The sequence below is a fragment of the Carassius gibelio genome, chromosome A3, assembly GCF_023724105.1.
Source record: "Carassius gibelio isolate Cgi1373 ecotype wild population from Czech Republic chromosome A3, carGib1.2-hapl.c, whole genome shotgun sequence".
Classification (NCBI taxonomy): domain Eukaryota; kingdom Metazoa; phylum Chordata; class Actinopteri; order Cypriniformes; family Cyprinidae; genus Carassius; species Carassius gibelio.
In genome coordinates, this window is record NC_068373.1 from 21552954 (window position 1) to 21569741 (window position 16788).

At 38.2% G+C, this 16788-nt stretch overlaps 1 protein-coding gene across 4 annotated transcripts in view; it reads right to left on the minus strand.

The window, feature by feature from the left end:
• LOC127952125 (protein sidekick-1) overlaps positions 1-16788 on the minus strand; it is a 266678-nt gene that overhangs the window by 62606 nt on the left and 187284 nt on the right. For all 4 annotated transcript variants that reach the window (XM_052550449.1, XM_052550443.1, XM_052550437.1 and 1 more), the window contains exons 9-15: positions 14912-15106; positions 11935-12051; positions 11068-11235; positions 9415-9517; positions 8968-9141; positions 4384-4520; positions 2441-2588 (exon numbers count right to left, since the gene is read on the minus strand). In XM_052550449.1, the coding sequence (XP_052406409.1) occupies positions 2441-2588; positions 4384-4520; positions 8968-9141; positions 9415-9517; positions 11068-11235; positions 11935-12051; positions 14912-15106 (1042 nt within the window). The remainder of the gene's footprint in view (positions 1-2440; positions 2589-4383; positions 4521-8967; positions 9142-9414; positions 9518-11067; positions 11236-11934; positions 12052-14911; positions 15107-16788) is intronic.

Below are 16788 nucleotides of genomic sequence, written 5' to 3' on the forward strand. Positions count from 1 at the left end.
ACAAAACATACAGTACAATAACTGATTCAGAAGCGCCAGACTGCCGTAGCAAAGTCAGAATGACCTCCTCTCCTAGGTTCACCAAACGGTCGTCCATAAAATGTGTTGCTGTTCTGTTGTAGGTTATCTGAAAGATTCCTAAATGCATTAACTTTTGGAAGACCAAATAAAGTGCTTTAGCTTTCACCGAGATACACACCGAGATACACACAGCATCTCCCTGACATGGCTGTTTCAACACTAACTGTGGTTACTGAAACCACCGTAAACATTTGGACGGCATTACACACATATTTCCACATAGTGACGTAGACATGATGAACGAGCTGTTTTAGGGGGGCGTGGCTGAGTCTTAACTTTGATAAAGAATATCTTTTTGGATTTGAGACTTTAGTCTTTGCAACTTTACAGATCTTTATTCACCAAGAGCTTGTAACACTCCAAAGAGAAAAGAAAAATGTATCTAAAATAATAAAAAAGCTTGATAACACATCTGGCCTATTCATAACTAACTGGATATATATATATATATATATATATATATATATATATATATATAATATATATATAAATAACTTTAATTGAACACCCCAGCTCTAAAGAGTGTATATTTAATCTTTAAACTGATTCAACAGCCCTCCAGGTATGGGTCACGATTTTGTGATTTTGATATCATAACGCATATCATATCTGAAATTGTTTTTCTGTTTATGAGTTAATCAGCAAGAGACTTCAAGGAACTTCTACGGTCTACCTGATATCAACATGCAAATGACACAGATGTGAAGCACAAACAACCAAAGCTCAGTTAATACAGGCACTTCACTGAAACATCTGTGAGCAATGAGCATTCCATTTGAAACATCACGTTTGCAGTGAGTTAAAATTTGTAAGTATATTTGGAACCAACAGTGTGCAGATTTTTTCACATAGTGAGTATTTTTGCAATCATGAAATCAGATTCTCTCCTTTTGAAAAATACAGATTCTAAAATGTTCAAAATGAAATGAAAAAAGTAAAACAATTAAATTTCCTATGTACAGTGAAAAATTACATTGAACAGTAATTTGTCAAGTTAAGTAAACATAGACAGTAAAAATATAACCAGACAATATCAGTAATATGAGTAATTGTAATTGAAAGTGCAAATACAAAGTTTTTACATCTGCCAGCCAGGTTTTTTTTTTTTTCACAAATTAACCAGGCAATCATGCAAAAGCTAAAAAAGGCAGCAACAAAAACGAGCATTCATGACCAACCTACTCATGATGATATGATAGCAAAATGGCACGTTATGAATTGCTTTTAGCTTCCTGCACTTGAATATAATTTACCAGCAAAAAAAAAAAAAAACTTAAATGTGAAATGTGAGCATGTCTGAAACAGTTAAGCATTAATTAAGGTTAAACAAGAGTTAAGAACTAACACCTGTTCTTTAAAGTTGAATGTGTTCTCTCATCAGATTTTGCTCCACATTAACCTAGTTGACATGAAAATTACACAATAACAAATATCAGATTTATAGAGTGGGCTCAAAAGTCTAAAAGTTCAATTTCAATATACACTTTTCCTGAGAGGCATACAACACTATAGCACTATTTTGGAAGAACAGGTGCTTAAAAAAGCCAGAAATCAGGGGTGGGAGAGAATTAGATGTGAAGTCTGCAGAGACATGATAGTACCCAACTGACTCACGCTGATTTCACAGTTTTCTTTAAATTGGTTGCCCATTAACAGCTCTAGAACACTATCATTATTCACACAAGCATAAAAATAATGTCTTTTTCAGAAGCAAAAGCAGATGCATAGTTACCTTGATCGTTCCATTGAAACTGAAAAGTCTTTTCAACTTTTTCTTGCTCTCACCCACCTGTTTACCGTAGCTTTCAGCTAATCCAGCATTGAGAAAGAGGTTTAAACAGCTGGGTATCTCTGAAAAACCATCCTCAACACTCAGCTAAATAAAAGTGATTAATTCTAAAGTGAGACATTGCTGTTGCGGGTGAGAAATGACACCACCTTCTTTTCACCTGGAACAGAAATGGCATGTTTTGCCATGTCAGGAGCAGATAAAACTCTGAGGAGCTAGTGGAAAAGAGGCGTCTGACACCCACAGCTGCAGACCTGCGAAAGCGAGCTGCTAGGGGGTCTGATTAGAGCGAGAGGTGAGAGCAGAGGCCTGCCAGTCACGACCTGAGAAAGAAAACCTACGGTGTTGTGATATCAGCCACAGCAGGACATACTGAGAGCTGTGGGTGGAGGATCAGTGACAGAAAACACACACTTAAACAGTGACATAGCTGATGGGCAGCAGCAGACCATAGTGTGATGGGACATAATGAGCCTATTCCTGACCAAGTTTGAGTGTAAAAAACTGAATCTTACAACGATGGGCGGTTAACATGAGAATAAGCAGCTGTTGACAACCATGGCCTCCTACCTGTTGGTTTCGGTGCTGTACTGCCCCTTGCCCACCTGATTGACTGCACAAACCCTGAACTGGTACGAGCGGGCCGGAGTGAGGCCCTTCACCATGGCTCCAGTCACGGTGGGGTCCACATCTGACAAATACACTCTCCAGGGAGAATCTGTACAAAGAGGAGCAAAATTACAAGGTACATTATATACTGGTTATACATACTGTGGCGGGAGGAGCAAATGACAGACACAGTGGGTGTGGCGTCAGGCCTCTGAAAGGCTTTTATTTAACAGAAATTAAAACAAAATGTCATGACATGCTGCGATGCTGCGCCTCTCGTCTAGTGTGCGGCTGCCTTTAGAAGTAAACAGGCCTTTACTGCTATTGCATCAAAGACTTGTTTATGTAAATGAGCTCTGATGTGATAGGCTGACCAGTCTGCACGTGAAATGAATCGCACTTATATTAGTTATGACAACGTAGGCCTTTTTCATCGTTAGGACAGATCTTAACTAAAGATCTGTTAAATGTAATCATTTCTGGAAATGATATTAATGAAAGTAATTATAGTGTTATCAAACCTTGCTTTCTGTCTTCTAAAAACATGGTGGAATGGTGGTCATGGTGGCATATATAACATTACACAATTTGCATAATCAAGCATAATCAAATGATACTTGTCAAGATATTTTTTATACAAATTAGTCATACGCTCATGATTACATATTCAAGATGGCCATTATTACTTAATGACACTTAATGACCAGCCCATGTAGCTTCAGATATTACACAACAGAATCCATACAACATTTGGAGTGAGATGACGTTTAGATCAAAAGATATTAAAACAATCCTTTCATGAATAAATATCTCAAGATTCTTAAAATACTGTAAGTACTACTCATTGCCTTTTGAATCAGATCTTCTCAATGAGGAAGAAAATTACAGATTGCACTCGAAATTAGGGTTTTTTTTGGGGGGGAGTAGTCAGAGAGAGAGCAGGTTTTTCTCACTTTCTCTGAAAGGTGTTTCTAATGGGACTTCCCAGCCATATTACACCCTGCACCAGTAATCTTCACCTCCACTCCAACACATTCCTCACTGTCCTCTTCCAGCCCTGGAAGATCAATCTACTTGGGTGTTTTTTTCTGGTTCTGTAATACCACGGGCTTATACACCACTGGGTGACAGCAGCTGAGATCAACTCGTACATGTAGCATGCTGAGTGCTTGCTCTGGACTGGCCGAACATTCAGATGCAGACGTGAATGAGGCACTGAGATCAGTAGATTCTTTAACACTGCCAGTTCTGCTCTATTACCGAGTAGGACACGCTTAAAAATTGTGCAACTGAGCAAATGGTTATACAGTGATCCCAGAAGTATTTGGACACCTGTTTCACTCTTAAAATTATTTGATTTCAGAGCTATATTACTTTTCTGAGCCACTTTTGGCTCAAATGTCTTTTGATCAAGTGGTGTCAAGGTGATTTTTAATGGATGCGAGAAGCTGAATTCAGAATACCATAGAATCACGAGAAGCAAATCACGCCTTTAGATCTCTTAAGTGCCCACCCACTTCCACGAAGCACTGTGAATGACGCAATCAAGTTTTTAAGTTGATAATGTCATTCAGAATGCTTTTTGCAATTATAATTATTATATATATATATATATATATATATATATATATATATATATATATATATATATATATATATATATATATATATACACAAAATTCCTATGAGAAAACTGACTGAATAATTCTGGAAACAAGTGTGGGTGTTCTGTTCCTAATTCAACCTCAGTTCCTCTCAAACTGTTGTCCTAGTAAAGTCGAGATCATTGTTTTAACCACTGTTTGACAGCCAGAAAGTGTTCAAAAAATGTAAAACCTAATAAATCCATTTTGTAAGTGTTTCCATATTTTTCTTTACAATAAAAACCACTTGGTTTATCTTACTGTTCTCTGAGAGCTCCACCACATAATGCAATAGGGGGCTGTTTCCATCGAAGGGTCTCATCCAGGACAGATCCACGCTGCGGCTGTCGTCGGTGTTCAGGCTGGCCTGTAGGTTTCGAGGCGAGTGTGGCAGCTCTCTGAGGACAGAGGATAGCAAATACTCAAAATAAGGGCTGTTTCACACTTCTCACACAAGTGCTGCTTAAACAAAGCTAACATATAGGTTCTATACAGAAAGTGATATTACTTTGGGGTTACTAAACTTATTTTTTAATACCTGCTATATAAGTACAATCAAATCTGAATATTGTTCAACTAGCGACTAGATTTCTGGCCAGATGGAAATCAAACACAGGGTATTACAGAAGCACTACCAGATGTTCATTGTGGTTTGGGTCTGTTGATTATCATCCATGGGACTGGCTCTCCCAGTAGACCTCCTTGGCCCATTTTCAGATCTTCTCACATATTCACTTCTACTGCTGGCTCTTCCAGGTTCAAAAAGATTCAAAATTCAGCCCGAATCTCACAGCCAGTCGAAAGTGGGCATCCATTTGCGTTTGTCTCTATTTTCTTCCTCACACTAGCTTTTATTTTATTTTATTGATTAATTTATTTATTAATCATTTCTGGGGAGGATAGGCTTCCTTCTGAGACCAGGCACCGTGCACAAACAGCTGTGCTTGGAAAGTTTGTTTTCTCCTTTAAATTAAACCCATGGAGAGAACCGGCAACACTTAGGTGATTTCATCACTTTTTTGTGTTCTTTCTTACCAAGGAGGAAAATTATGCCATTTCTACAGGTGTAAATGTATGCTTTTTCACCCGATGTTGTCAAAATGATATTAAGAAAATGCTAATTAGCTTTGATTTCACCATAATGAATTAAAAATAGCTCTAACAAAATAAAATAAAAATCGAAAACAATTCTTTTCTGGATTAAATATTTTTTTAAAGTCTTTCCATGTAAACGTATGTAATAAAAAGGTTTGTCCATTAATATATTGTCCTTCACAGGTATTATTAGAAAACAAAGCAAAGACAATAATAGATTTAATTGTCGCATTTTTAACATAGAAAAATTAGACTACACTGGCAAAAACAAATCGTAAGAAAAAGACCTCAGAATTAATGGTTTGTTCAGATTGTTGGATCATCAGTGTTTAGTTATAATGGTGTGGGTTGTGATCGCTGAAGGTGGAAAAACACAACGGATGGGTGACTTCAGCCACTGGGGAAAGTCCTCCTGACAACATGCCCAATTCCACACAACCATCTGATACAACCACGGCATCTTCTCCAGCTTAATGAGGAGCCAGAAAACCCACAAACAGATAATGAGTCTTAGTTCCACACAACATTAGCTTCATGAAATCTGCACAAAGTATACACACCCGCTGGTTACTGCCGTCTTCCAGTGGCTTATTTCTGGAGAGCTTCTGAGGGGAATCTATTCCCTCATCATATTGTGATACAAAGTCATAAGCAAAGACTTCAGGTGTTAAAATGTTTAAGCTGCCAAGATTTGGCTTTTATTTGGGGTTTAAGTATTCGACTGGCAGACACGGTTTAGAAATAGTTTCAAATAGCTGGGATAAAGAAATCTATACATTCAAAGACTGGTCAAAAGGTCAAAAAGCTTTTTAGGAGACGGTCAGGAGATTGTTTTCTTAATGGGGAGTTTAAAAAAAAGCATTCATAAACACTAGCAAACTGGGTACTTTAAAAACTAGGATTCAAAAGTCAGGGATTAAAGGCAAAGAACAGAGGAAAAACTTCTTTGATTAATTAAATGCTTTTAAAAGTTACAATTAGCGGGCTGTTGATGAATATGCACATTGTGTATAAGCAGTTGGAATCCAGATGGAAAGGTTAGGCGGAAAAAGGTTACTGAGGAAAGGTCAGTCTACACGTTCCTGCTGAGAGCAGCAATCCTCTCGAATAGTGTGTGCAGATGCTGCAGTGGGTGAGCAAACATAACGTGGAAGAAAGATTCTAGCATGCATAACAAATACAGTGTATGTCAGTTGTGACACACAGACGACATGTTCAATGATAAACATGACCACAAACTTCAGTTATGTAGGACTGCTTTTTGTGTTTTTTCATTGTTGTGCTGAAAAATTGTATCATAATCACACCGTACCAAACTGTATTCCACTGGAAATGCTGCTGGTACTGTATATATAAACCAGTTTCACTCATATTACTATGAATAGGAGAACCTATATCATATGGCAGTTTACGTCGAATCTAATATTTAGTTTCAGATCCTTTGCATGCAATCAGAGCAGTGAGTCTGCAATCCATAGACATCACCAGACTCTTGGTCTTATGCTTTTCTCCTGCTTTTAAATGCAGCCAATTCCAACCTTTGCATGTTTTGGGGAATTTCTGTCTTTAGTCTCCTCTTCAGCTGGTGAAATTAATGTTCAATTGGATTTAAAATTGGAGATTGATTTGGTCAATCTAAGACTTTACATTTCTTTGCCCTGATAAAGTCCTTGAATCCTGGTTTGTGTGTGTCATCGTCAAATGCAAGACATAGAATGCAGAAGCAATGGATATAACTGATAAGACACATTCCCTGCTTTTAATATCTGAAGAAGTAATGCAACCGGACACAGCTGAACACTTAGAAAGTTCCAATGCTTATGCTCACATCAAATAGTGGGATGAACTCTAAAAGTGCTGTCCTTTTTATTTGGTAAAACGTGTGCGTCGAAAAACCTAATAATAAAATGTGACATTCTGTAGTTTTGTTTCATATTAATCTTTTAATCATATTTACAGATTTATTGACTCCACAGCAAAAAAAATAAAATAATTGTCTTTACTGTTCCAATATTTATGGAGGGCACTGTATGTACTTATGTTCAAAAATAAGTAAAGTTTACCTATTGTGTTTATATTGTATTGCAAAACACTTTTGCTGCTATTGAGGTTGGATACGGGTAAGCTTAGGGACAGGTTCGGTGGTCTGGGTAGGTTTAAGGGTGGGTTAAGGTTATTTTGTGGGTCAACAACATTGTATATTATAAATGTAGATACAGAAATGAATTACAGATGTACAGTACAGAACAAAAGTTTGGACACACCTTCTTATTCAAAGAGTTTTCTTTATTTTCATGACTATGAAAATTGTAGAGTCACACTGAAGGCATCAAGGGCTATTTGAGCAAGAAGGAGAGTGATGGGGTGCTGCACCAGATGACCTGGCCTCCACAGTCATTGGACCTGAACCCAATCGAGATGGTTTAGGGGTGAGCTGGACCGCAGACAGAAGGCAAAAGGGCCAACAAATGCTTAGCATCTCTCGGGGAACTCGTTCAAGACTGTTGGAAGACCATTTCAGGTGACTACCTCTTGAAGCTCATCAAGAGAACGCCAAGAGTGTGCAAAGCAGTCATCAAAGCTAAAGGTGGCTACTTTGAAGAACCTACAATACGACATAGTTGTTTCACACTTTTTTGTTATGTATATAATTCCACATGTGTTAATTCATAGTTTTGATGCCTTCAGTGTGAATCTACAATTTTCATAGTCATGAAAATAAAGAAAACTCTTTGAATGAGAAGGTGTGTCCAAACCTTTGGTCTGTACTGTAATTACATGCAGGTATTTTTTAAATATAAGTACAATGTAAAAACATGTATGTACACAATAATTGCATTGTACCAAATTATTAACTGAAATGTAAGTATAGTAGTTAAGGCCACTTAATTTAAAGTGGGACCAGCCCAGTTGTATCAAAGGTTGCAGTGCTCAAATGTAGCTGTGTAAATGACATTTCAGCATTAGAAAAAAAAAAACATTTAAAGCACAGTTAATGTCAGAAGTTGTTGCTGATTTGAAATACGTTGTTTAAATGTGATTTTGCCATGTTTTTATTTTGAGATTTTGGTATTTCACAGTTCAAGCAGATAGATGTTGTTAGTTATCAATGCTTGAAATAGTTGCACGAATGTTTATTTTTTATAATAACCGCTGAGTAAACTGTTCAGCCTGCTGATGGAGAAGTGACAGTCCTCTGTTCTTCAGCATCACTTCTCACATAACATCCAGAATGCACTAAACAATGCTCTCATTAACCTATGCTATTGGCCGAATAATAATTTTTTTTATTGATATATCAAACTGGGGTCATTTGGATTACTGCTGTGATCACTTTGTGTGTGTTCAATCAAAGTCATACACAAAAGTCATCTACATCTGGGCCAGCATGAGGGTTACTAAATTATTGAAAATATTGTGAATATTATCTTTGAGTGGAGTATCCCTTTATGTCTGTAGGTTTTATTGGCCACCATGTGGAAATCATACTACACCTCTCCTCAACAAGCCTCATGATGCCTATCTATAGCAGAAAGCATGTGGGATGAGCTACATGACAAAGCTGAATACTTAGGGTTCGAGGTTTTGGAGAGCCAGCATATTTTTCGCTCTTCAGTAACGTCCTCACACTTTAAAAGCCGGCGTGTGAAAAATGATGCGCAATGCACATCTGGAAGGTGACACACATCCATCAGCACAGAGTATTAGTCAGCCTAATGCTCGGAGATGAAGGGAAGCGAAGTCACTCACATGACCTCCAGACGGGCTGCCCTGGAGTCGTTGCCGGCCTGAGAGATGACGTCACAGGTATAGTCCCCGATGTCCCCGGACCAGGTTTGACTGATGTGCAAGGAGCCCTCCTGCAGGCTGATACGCCCCCCTCTGGTCTGGCTCACTAACTCCTCATCCTTTTTCCACACGTACCTGCCAAGTGAAGGAGACGAGGAGCAGAAGAGAACTCTATCACAGTCAAGCTGACACTGGGGAAGCACAGGAAACAGCACTGGCTCATTACACTGATATCGAGAATATTAGCGCTGAATTAACTGTACAGCACTATGGATCGCGCTTTGAATCAACTTCAAGGCCTGGGGCTGACACTTTGAATTAACATTACAATCAAACCGAGTGTGGAGCACTGGGCTCTGATGTTGAGAGGAGAGGAGGAAGCAGCGGGGCTCGTTTATCATCACCCACCTCACCGCCACGCGCGGGTCGTGGGTGGCACCGCACTCCAAAATGGCCGTGGTCCCCTTAATGACACGTCTGTCCATGGGAGGCCTGGATATGGACGTGCGACCTTGGAGCAAACACAACAGTGTTAATTCTGCACTAGTTCAACATTTCCAAGAACCAAACAGCTACGCTTCACTGTTTAACAGCCTCTTCACACATCACCAGCCGAGTGCGTTTCCCTCCCGCTGAGACAATGCCAGGACTTTACATGCTCTGATCGGTGTGTAATAACAAGTCTGGATGCTGTAGATATCACCTTGCTAAGCTGCGCTAAGAAGCTGCTTTTCATGGAGCAGCTTATCAGGCTCTGCTCTGACTTTACTTATTTATTCACTTAGGAAAGGAAGTTCGATGTGAGTTTTGCCTTTGTCCAGTCCTCCAGAACCGCCACACATTTCTACTGAATTAATGGTGGTCAGTTAGCATTCATGTTATTTTTCCTGTCCATCTGAAATCAAATTATATGTTTGAATTGATAATAACAGATTGTTTTAAATGTGATGTTTTAAACATGATCAGTATGTTTAAATGCGCAGTTAAGGCCCATTCTAACAAACACAAACAATAAACATTTTAATTTGAATCAATGATTGTAAATATATCTATTCAGACCAACACAAACATTTGTATGCCCATCAATGGAAAGATTTTTTTTGGATAGATGTTCTAATCTTGTGTCCATCAAAACAAAAAAAGCATTGCACTAGGCTTGTTTGTGGACATATGGATGTTACATACTGTAGCTACATATGGAAGCTTGTTTTCGTCACGGAATAAAAATATACAAAATGTTATTGCAACTTTTTATCTCACAATTCTGACTTGCTTTATTTATTAATTATTATTATTATTTATTAATTTATTTCAGGTTTATGTCTTACGATTGTGAGTTCAAATTTAGTTTATATAGTTTTTAAAGCATGCCTAATTTTGTGGACGAAAGGATTCGTCTGTATCACAAAATGCATATTTGGTTTGATAAATATGTTGGGACATTCAATTTCGTATTCATACTAATGCACAAAATGTATACCGTATTTTCCGCACTATAAGGCGCACTTAAAAGCCTTTAATTTTCTCAAAAAACGACAGTGCGCCTTATAATCCGGAGTGCTTTATATATGGATCAAGGCGCTCTGTCAAAATGTTGACATTCCCTTTAGCACAGCTCCATCTAGTGGATGCATAACACAAACCCAGTCAAACGTTTGACTGCAGTATCTTCTATTCTATGCGCCTTATAATCCGGTGCACCCTATATATGAAAACAGTTCTAAAATAGGCCATTCAATGAAGCTGCACCTTAATAGTGCGGAAAATACGGTATTTTGTTCATGGCATGCATTTCTTTTACAAAATTAGGCAGGTGAAGGCCGGGATTGGACATTAAATGATTGCCACATTCATTTTCATACCTTCATTTAAGACTAAACTCAAAATTGTGAGATTTAAACTTGTAATTGTGTTAAACAAAGTCAGAACTGCAAGAACTTTTATTCTGAGGCAGAAATTGCCTTCCATACAGTAGATACGTCATCTTTCCTCTCTCAAGTCAAGTGAAAAAGAAAACTGGTTCTGAAAGAAGTTCGAAGATGGGTTCAGTGTTACTCTTACTCCATACGGTGAGGGAGGCATTGGTGTTGATCACTCCCTCTGAGTTAGCGGCGTAGCAGGTGTACATCCCTGTGTCCTGCAGCACCACCGGTTGAATCTGCAGACCACCGGACTCCAGCAGGGTGAAACGCGGAATCTGCACAGAACCGCTGGCGAGGACCTGAGTATCTGATGTGCATACAAATGCAGATAAACACACACACACAAACATAAACCAGTTACCTCAATATCTTGCATCTGCTTCCATATAAGGTATTAATAGCACATCACTGTGCATGGAGTTTGAGAAGTTTTTATTACAAGCTTAAAGTTTTCCCAGGGGGCAATCCTCCTGAAACTGCCTGCAGAGCTCTCTACCTTGTTAGGGGCTGCTATTATATATGCAACTTCATAATAGAGAATGCTATGGAAACGACTTCATGAATATACCCAAAAGAGTTGTAGAATGTAATGGAAGTTTTTTTCATTACTCTCCCATGAAATTATCTTTTGTGTCTGCAATCGGCTGCAACAAAGACATCTTAATGGCCTCCTAATAAATCTCATTCTGATTTTGTTACAGATAAAACAAAAAATCATTAATTACCACAAAATATTGTACAGACTTTTACAAAAGACTACGAAATTCTAACAAAAAGTCTATTCTAAAAGAAAAAGCTGTTCTATTTAATAAAACCCTGAAAAATGTACCACAGTTTCCACAAAGAACATTAAGCAGCACAGCTGTTTTCAACTGATATTTAAGAAATGTTTTCACGAATTGCTGAAAAAAAAAAAACAGCTCAGATGTGATTTAGGACTCATTCATTAGTGAATTATAAGTGTAAATGCTCAAATCAAACATCACTTTGTACTACTGTAGCTTACCTTTCTTCCAGATAATGGCAGGTTTAGGGGCCCCGGATACCTGACAGGTGAACGAGGCCACCGCTCCGTCTGTGGCAGTGATGTCGACCGGCGCCGCTGTGAAGGCCGGAGCCATACCTGCAAAACACACAGTCACAGTTTTTCATCAGGACGAGAATATGCCACATCCGTTCAGTGGCCCCTCATTCACGCTTAATGCAGTCCGCCCACACTCCCCCACAGGAACATGCAAATTATTACAAGGGGCCAAACACCAGCCAGTAAATTGTATTAAAACAATGTTATGTCCCTCAAAACACTACTGATGCTTTTTATTATGATGCAGGACATGTTTGCAAATTTGTGTTTCAAATCCGAGACGGTAAACAACTGGCATGAATATAATTATACTGTTCTGATTGGGTGCCCAATGTGGCATTGTGGAGTTGCTGGGTCATTTTTAATAAGCTGATATGGGCAAATGAACAGGTATTTCCATCTGGAAAAGTAAAACATATTGCTGTTCGAGAGCAAAAGATTGCTGTTTGGATGCATTGTTGAATATGTGCCACAATCTTTTGGAACAGTAGAGACAGAAATCTAAAACCCATTACAGCTTGCTTTCCAATTGCTTTACATCATTTTTATCACATGAATACTGATGCCACAGTAAGGCTGGGCAGTATAAACACATTTTAATATTATGCTATAAGCAACAAACGTACATACATACATACATACATAAAAATACATCTGGTTTCAAAACACAATAAATCCATTTTGATTAATTTGAGTAAAAATGTGTTTTCTTTACCAAGGAAATGGCAAGATGAAAACCATTATTTTCTGTTTCAAACCTTCACATAGCATCCTTAGGTTATACAGTAATAATGTTAAAAAAATAAATCCAGGTTTTGATTTTCAAAGATTTATTATACATTTTTTATTATTTATTTCCCAAAATGCAATAAATCCATTGTACTTTTTTTCCCCTCAAAATGCAATAAATCCATTGAATCAATATAAAAGTTATTTTTCATTTTGAATCTGATGAAAACACACAACATAGTAAGTTGATCCACATATGACAGCCTCTGAACTTGGTCAATACTAATTTTATATACAGGCACTGGAGTAAAAACACATCTATCAGTCATCGCTTCCGAAATGAATTCAACGGGTCATCTTGTTAATGCTATGAATTAATTATAGCAATAAAAGAAAATTTCATCATTAACAAGTACATGAACAACAATATCACAACAATATCACATTAAAACACAGAAATTTACTTCCAAAAGTGCATTAATCTTTGCCATGTTACATTGATTTAGTTGTCTAGTGCTATATGCTGTATTAACAAAAAACATAAATGGCATTTATAAAAACACTAACACTGACTAACAATGTGATTCATTTAATGAATGCGATTTAGCGCAGCTTGTCAGTGATCTACAGCTATGTGTATTAAATACATCTGAATAATTTCCATCTTAAAGCACATGATGGTGATTAACTGGTACAATTAATCACAGAACCGGCTTTACTGACGACATGCGCCAGGCAATCTCATGCGATTTATTGTGCAGCCCTTGTTTGTTGATCACAAAGTACAAAGAAAATGATGGAAATTATGATGCCAGGTGCATTCGGAGCGCCTCCATTAGTATCTAGAGGGCGTGGAATGGTGGGCTGTGATTGTTTGAGTGGATATATTGCATTCCGCAAAAAAGAGAGACTGGCGTTTGTCGCGTTTTGGAAAAAAACCTGACCTAATGAACTCTTGTTCATGAATGACGTCATCAGCAACTAGTAGACTTCGACTCGACTTTCATCACATAAAAGTTGACTTAAAAAAATCAGAAGTCATTCAAACCCTACTCCAAATTAAATAAACCTCTTTATGTATTACATGTGTGTATTCTAAAGGTGTCTAAGTGCTATCTTTGCTAGAGCACTTGACACAATGTTCGACACTCAAAAAACTGAGGTAGTTTGACATGAAAAATCAACAGTTTCAATATGCTCCAATGTTTTTTTTACAGTGACCTCACTCACAGGCTCTCTGGGTGAGTGATAACACTTCAAACATTCATCCACTGTACTTATCCTTGATCACTTTAGCATGAAACAAATCTATACAGTAATATAAAAAAGCGAGCAGAACAACTAACACAGCTTTGACTGAACCACTGCTCAATAAGCGAGTCTAGATATGCACAATCAATATGCAAGATAGAAGAAGCCACAATTCCATGCGAGATCTTTAGAAATTCAGAGCTGAAATGAGCAAGTGTTTTTTTTTTACTAACTTAAAACTTTCTTTAGGCCTGAAATTAATGTACTATCTTTATTAAAGAGTACTTATTCTATATTTTATTTATTATTTTTTACTCTAAAGTACATCTTATTAGTGAGGTTTTATGCACCAGACAGTATTGGTGTTATTTTTATACATTTTTCTGAGCCTGAACACTGTAAAATGTTACTTTTTAAACAAAAAAATATATATATTTTAATTCCAAGCTTCTTTCTCAAAAATGGCCTGTACAAGCACAGATAATTGGATGATTCAAAGGTCAATACAGCTGGAAGTTAAAATAATTATGGCAATCTACATAGAGTAAATATGAGCAATCGGGGCTGTGGTAATTATCTGTGTGATGAGAGTGCTCCTCTGAGGGGGTCTTAATGTCCTCATGTACAGATCAGGGCAGTGCCCTGACAAACACTATGATGTAATCAACTTCAGACAGGCCTCTCCACAGGGAGCCATTGTGTCTCTTATGGAAAGGAGTAGATTAGGAACAACACATCTGTCACGGCGGGGAACTGCTGTACAATGGATGAGAGAAGGTGCACTTTGCAGCTGGCCACATGTAATACCCTTGACAACGTCTCGATTGTTTGTGTGTCAATAATTATTAGCAGTGAGTCTGGAAACTATGCGATAAAGAATGCATGACGCCCCTCTGCCCGGCCTCAGGGTCATACTCACTTGTGATGTCCAGGTAAGTGTGGACCTGAGCCTCTCCGGCCGAGTTCCTGGCGAAGCACTGGAAGATTCCGGCATCGCCGGGCTGTAGCTTCCTGACCTGAAGGCCCATGCTGGAGATGACCTTGTAGCGAGGGTTGTTGAGTTTACTAAGGGGCACGGCATCCTTATACCACTCCAGCTTCGGTATGGGCACCCCTGTGAATTAAAAACACAACATGACAGGTGATTATGATGGTCAGAAGAAAGTAGGAATTGAACAGTTGGGTCCAGAATGTTTTTATTACATTTTAAATGAAACCTGTAAGCATTAAATTATAATTTACTATACTACTATAATTATACAATATTAAAAAAAATTATATTTATTTTGAGATTTACTAAAGATTACATTTAACAGTTTAAATACATTTTAAATGGTACATAATATTAAAAATAAACACAGACAGACAGACAGACAGACAAACAGACAGATAGATAGATAGATAGATAGATAGATAGATAGAATTAACAAAACAACAGAAACTTGCAGAATTTCATGCAGCTCAAGTGTTGCTGTCATTGAAACTAATCTAATCTAATGCTACGCTAATCGCTAAAGCCACCTAGTATTGTTGGTCTATTGTCTGAGGCGGCACTACATTATTTAATGTAAGCTTCCCAGGTTCAGTGAATCCATTTTCCCAATGCAAAATTACACTATGTTTTATCCCCATTCTTGTTTCTGGAAGCTCGGGCCTGTGCGGTATGAAGCCACATGAACCACACTGATCTACAGTAAACACTCTCTATTATACACACTCATAGGTCTAATTTGCACCCTTTGCATGATATAAAGAAGATGAAGTGTCAAGTGGAAATGAGATGAACTGAGGCCTTAAGCCTCCAAACAGATTCGGCTAGCACGCTTTTAAGAATATTCCAGTAGCTTGGAAAAGTGCACTCTCGGGGGGTAATGATTTAAGTAACAGCTGAAAGAACTAACAGAGAAAATCATCACTCGCTGTGGCTCTCGTCTGCATCAAGAGAAGGAGACCAGATTGTATTATTCAAACTCATTTAGCGCTCTTCGCCTTTGGTTAACGGCTGTATCAAGCTCTACTCGGCAGCAAACAGCCTCATATTTTTTCTGTGCATATTTTCCGAGACATATCAAAAGAGTGATGGGCTCTGGGCATGTGCTATAGTCTTTTCCTTGATCCTCGAGAGCTGAAGACTTCTGATTCTGCTCTGGAGAGATATAACTTCTCAAAACAAAAGGATTCCTTTCAATCCAGCCACATAAAAAAGTGAGAACAGTCCCAGAAGCAGCACATAGGAGAGGTAATGGATTGATTCCACTTTCCACTCTTGAGGATACGGCGGGGTGACTCGCTTGTTTTTATTTCTCACAGCCCATCCGATGCTGAGGGATCATTTTTACTCCTTGCTGAAATTGCAGCTGAGCCAAGCCTGAACCTCAACGGACCAAAATCTTAAGTACGTTTATAACAGTTGGGCCGACTTTTCAATCCAGCACTCTTAGAAAGCTAGAGAATATTTCTGGCAGAAAACCAATACCATTTCATCGCCCATTTTTCCACTCTATAATGATAATGGTTTAAGCCCTTTCCCATCAACACATCATATCTCACAGCTAATCGTAAACTCTTCGCCACTCGTCCAAAAGGCCTCCATTTGTCTTCGGTGAAGGGACACTAACATCCTCTAAATACAGATTTTATAAATCACCCCCAAACAGAGCAGGGCACAGCCTTTGGGGGTTGGTTAATAGCCCGGGGCGGCACTCCTGGGAGTTCATTCACGATGGTAGGCGGCAGCAGAAAGAATGCTGTGAAAATCGCTATAAATACCTTTGCATAACAAAGCTTACGACTACA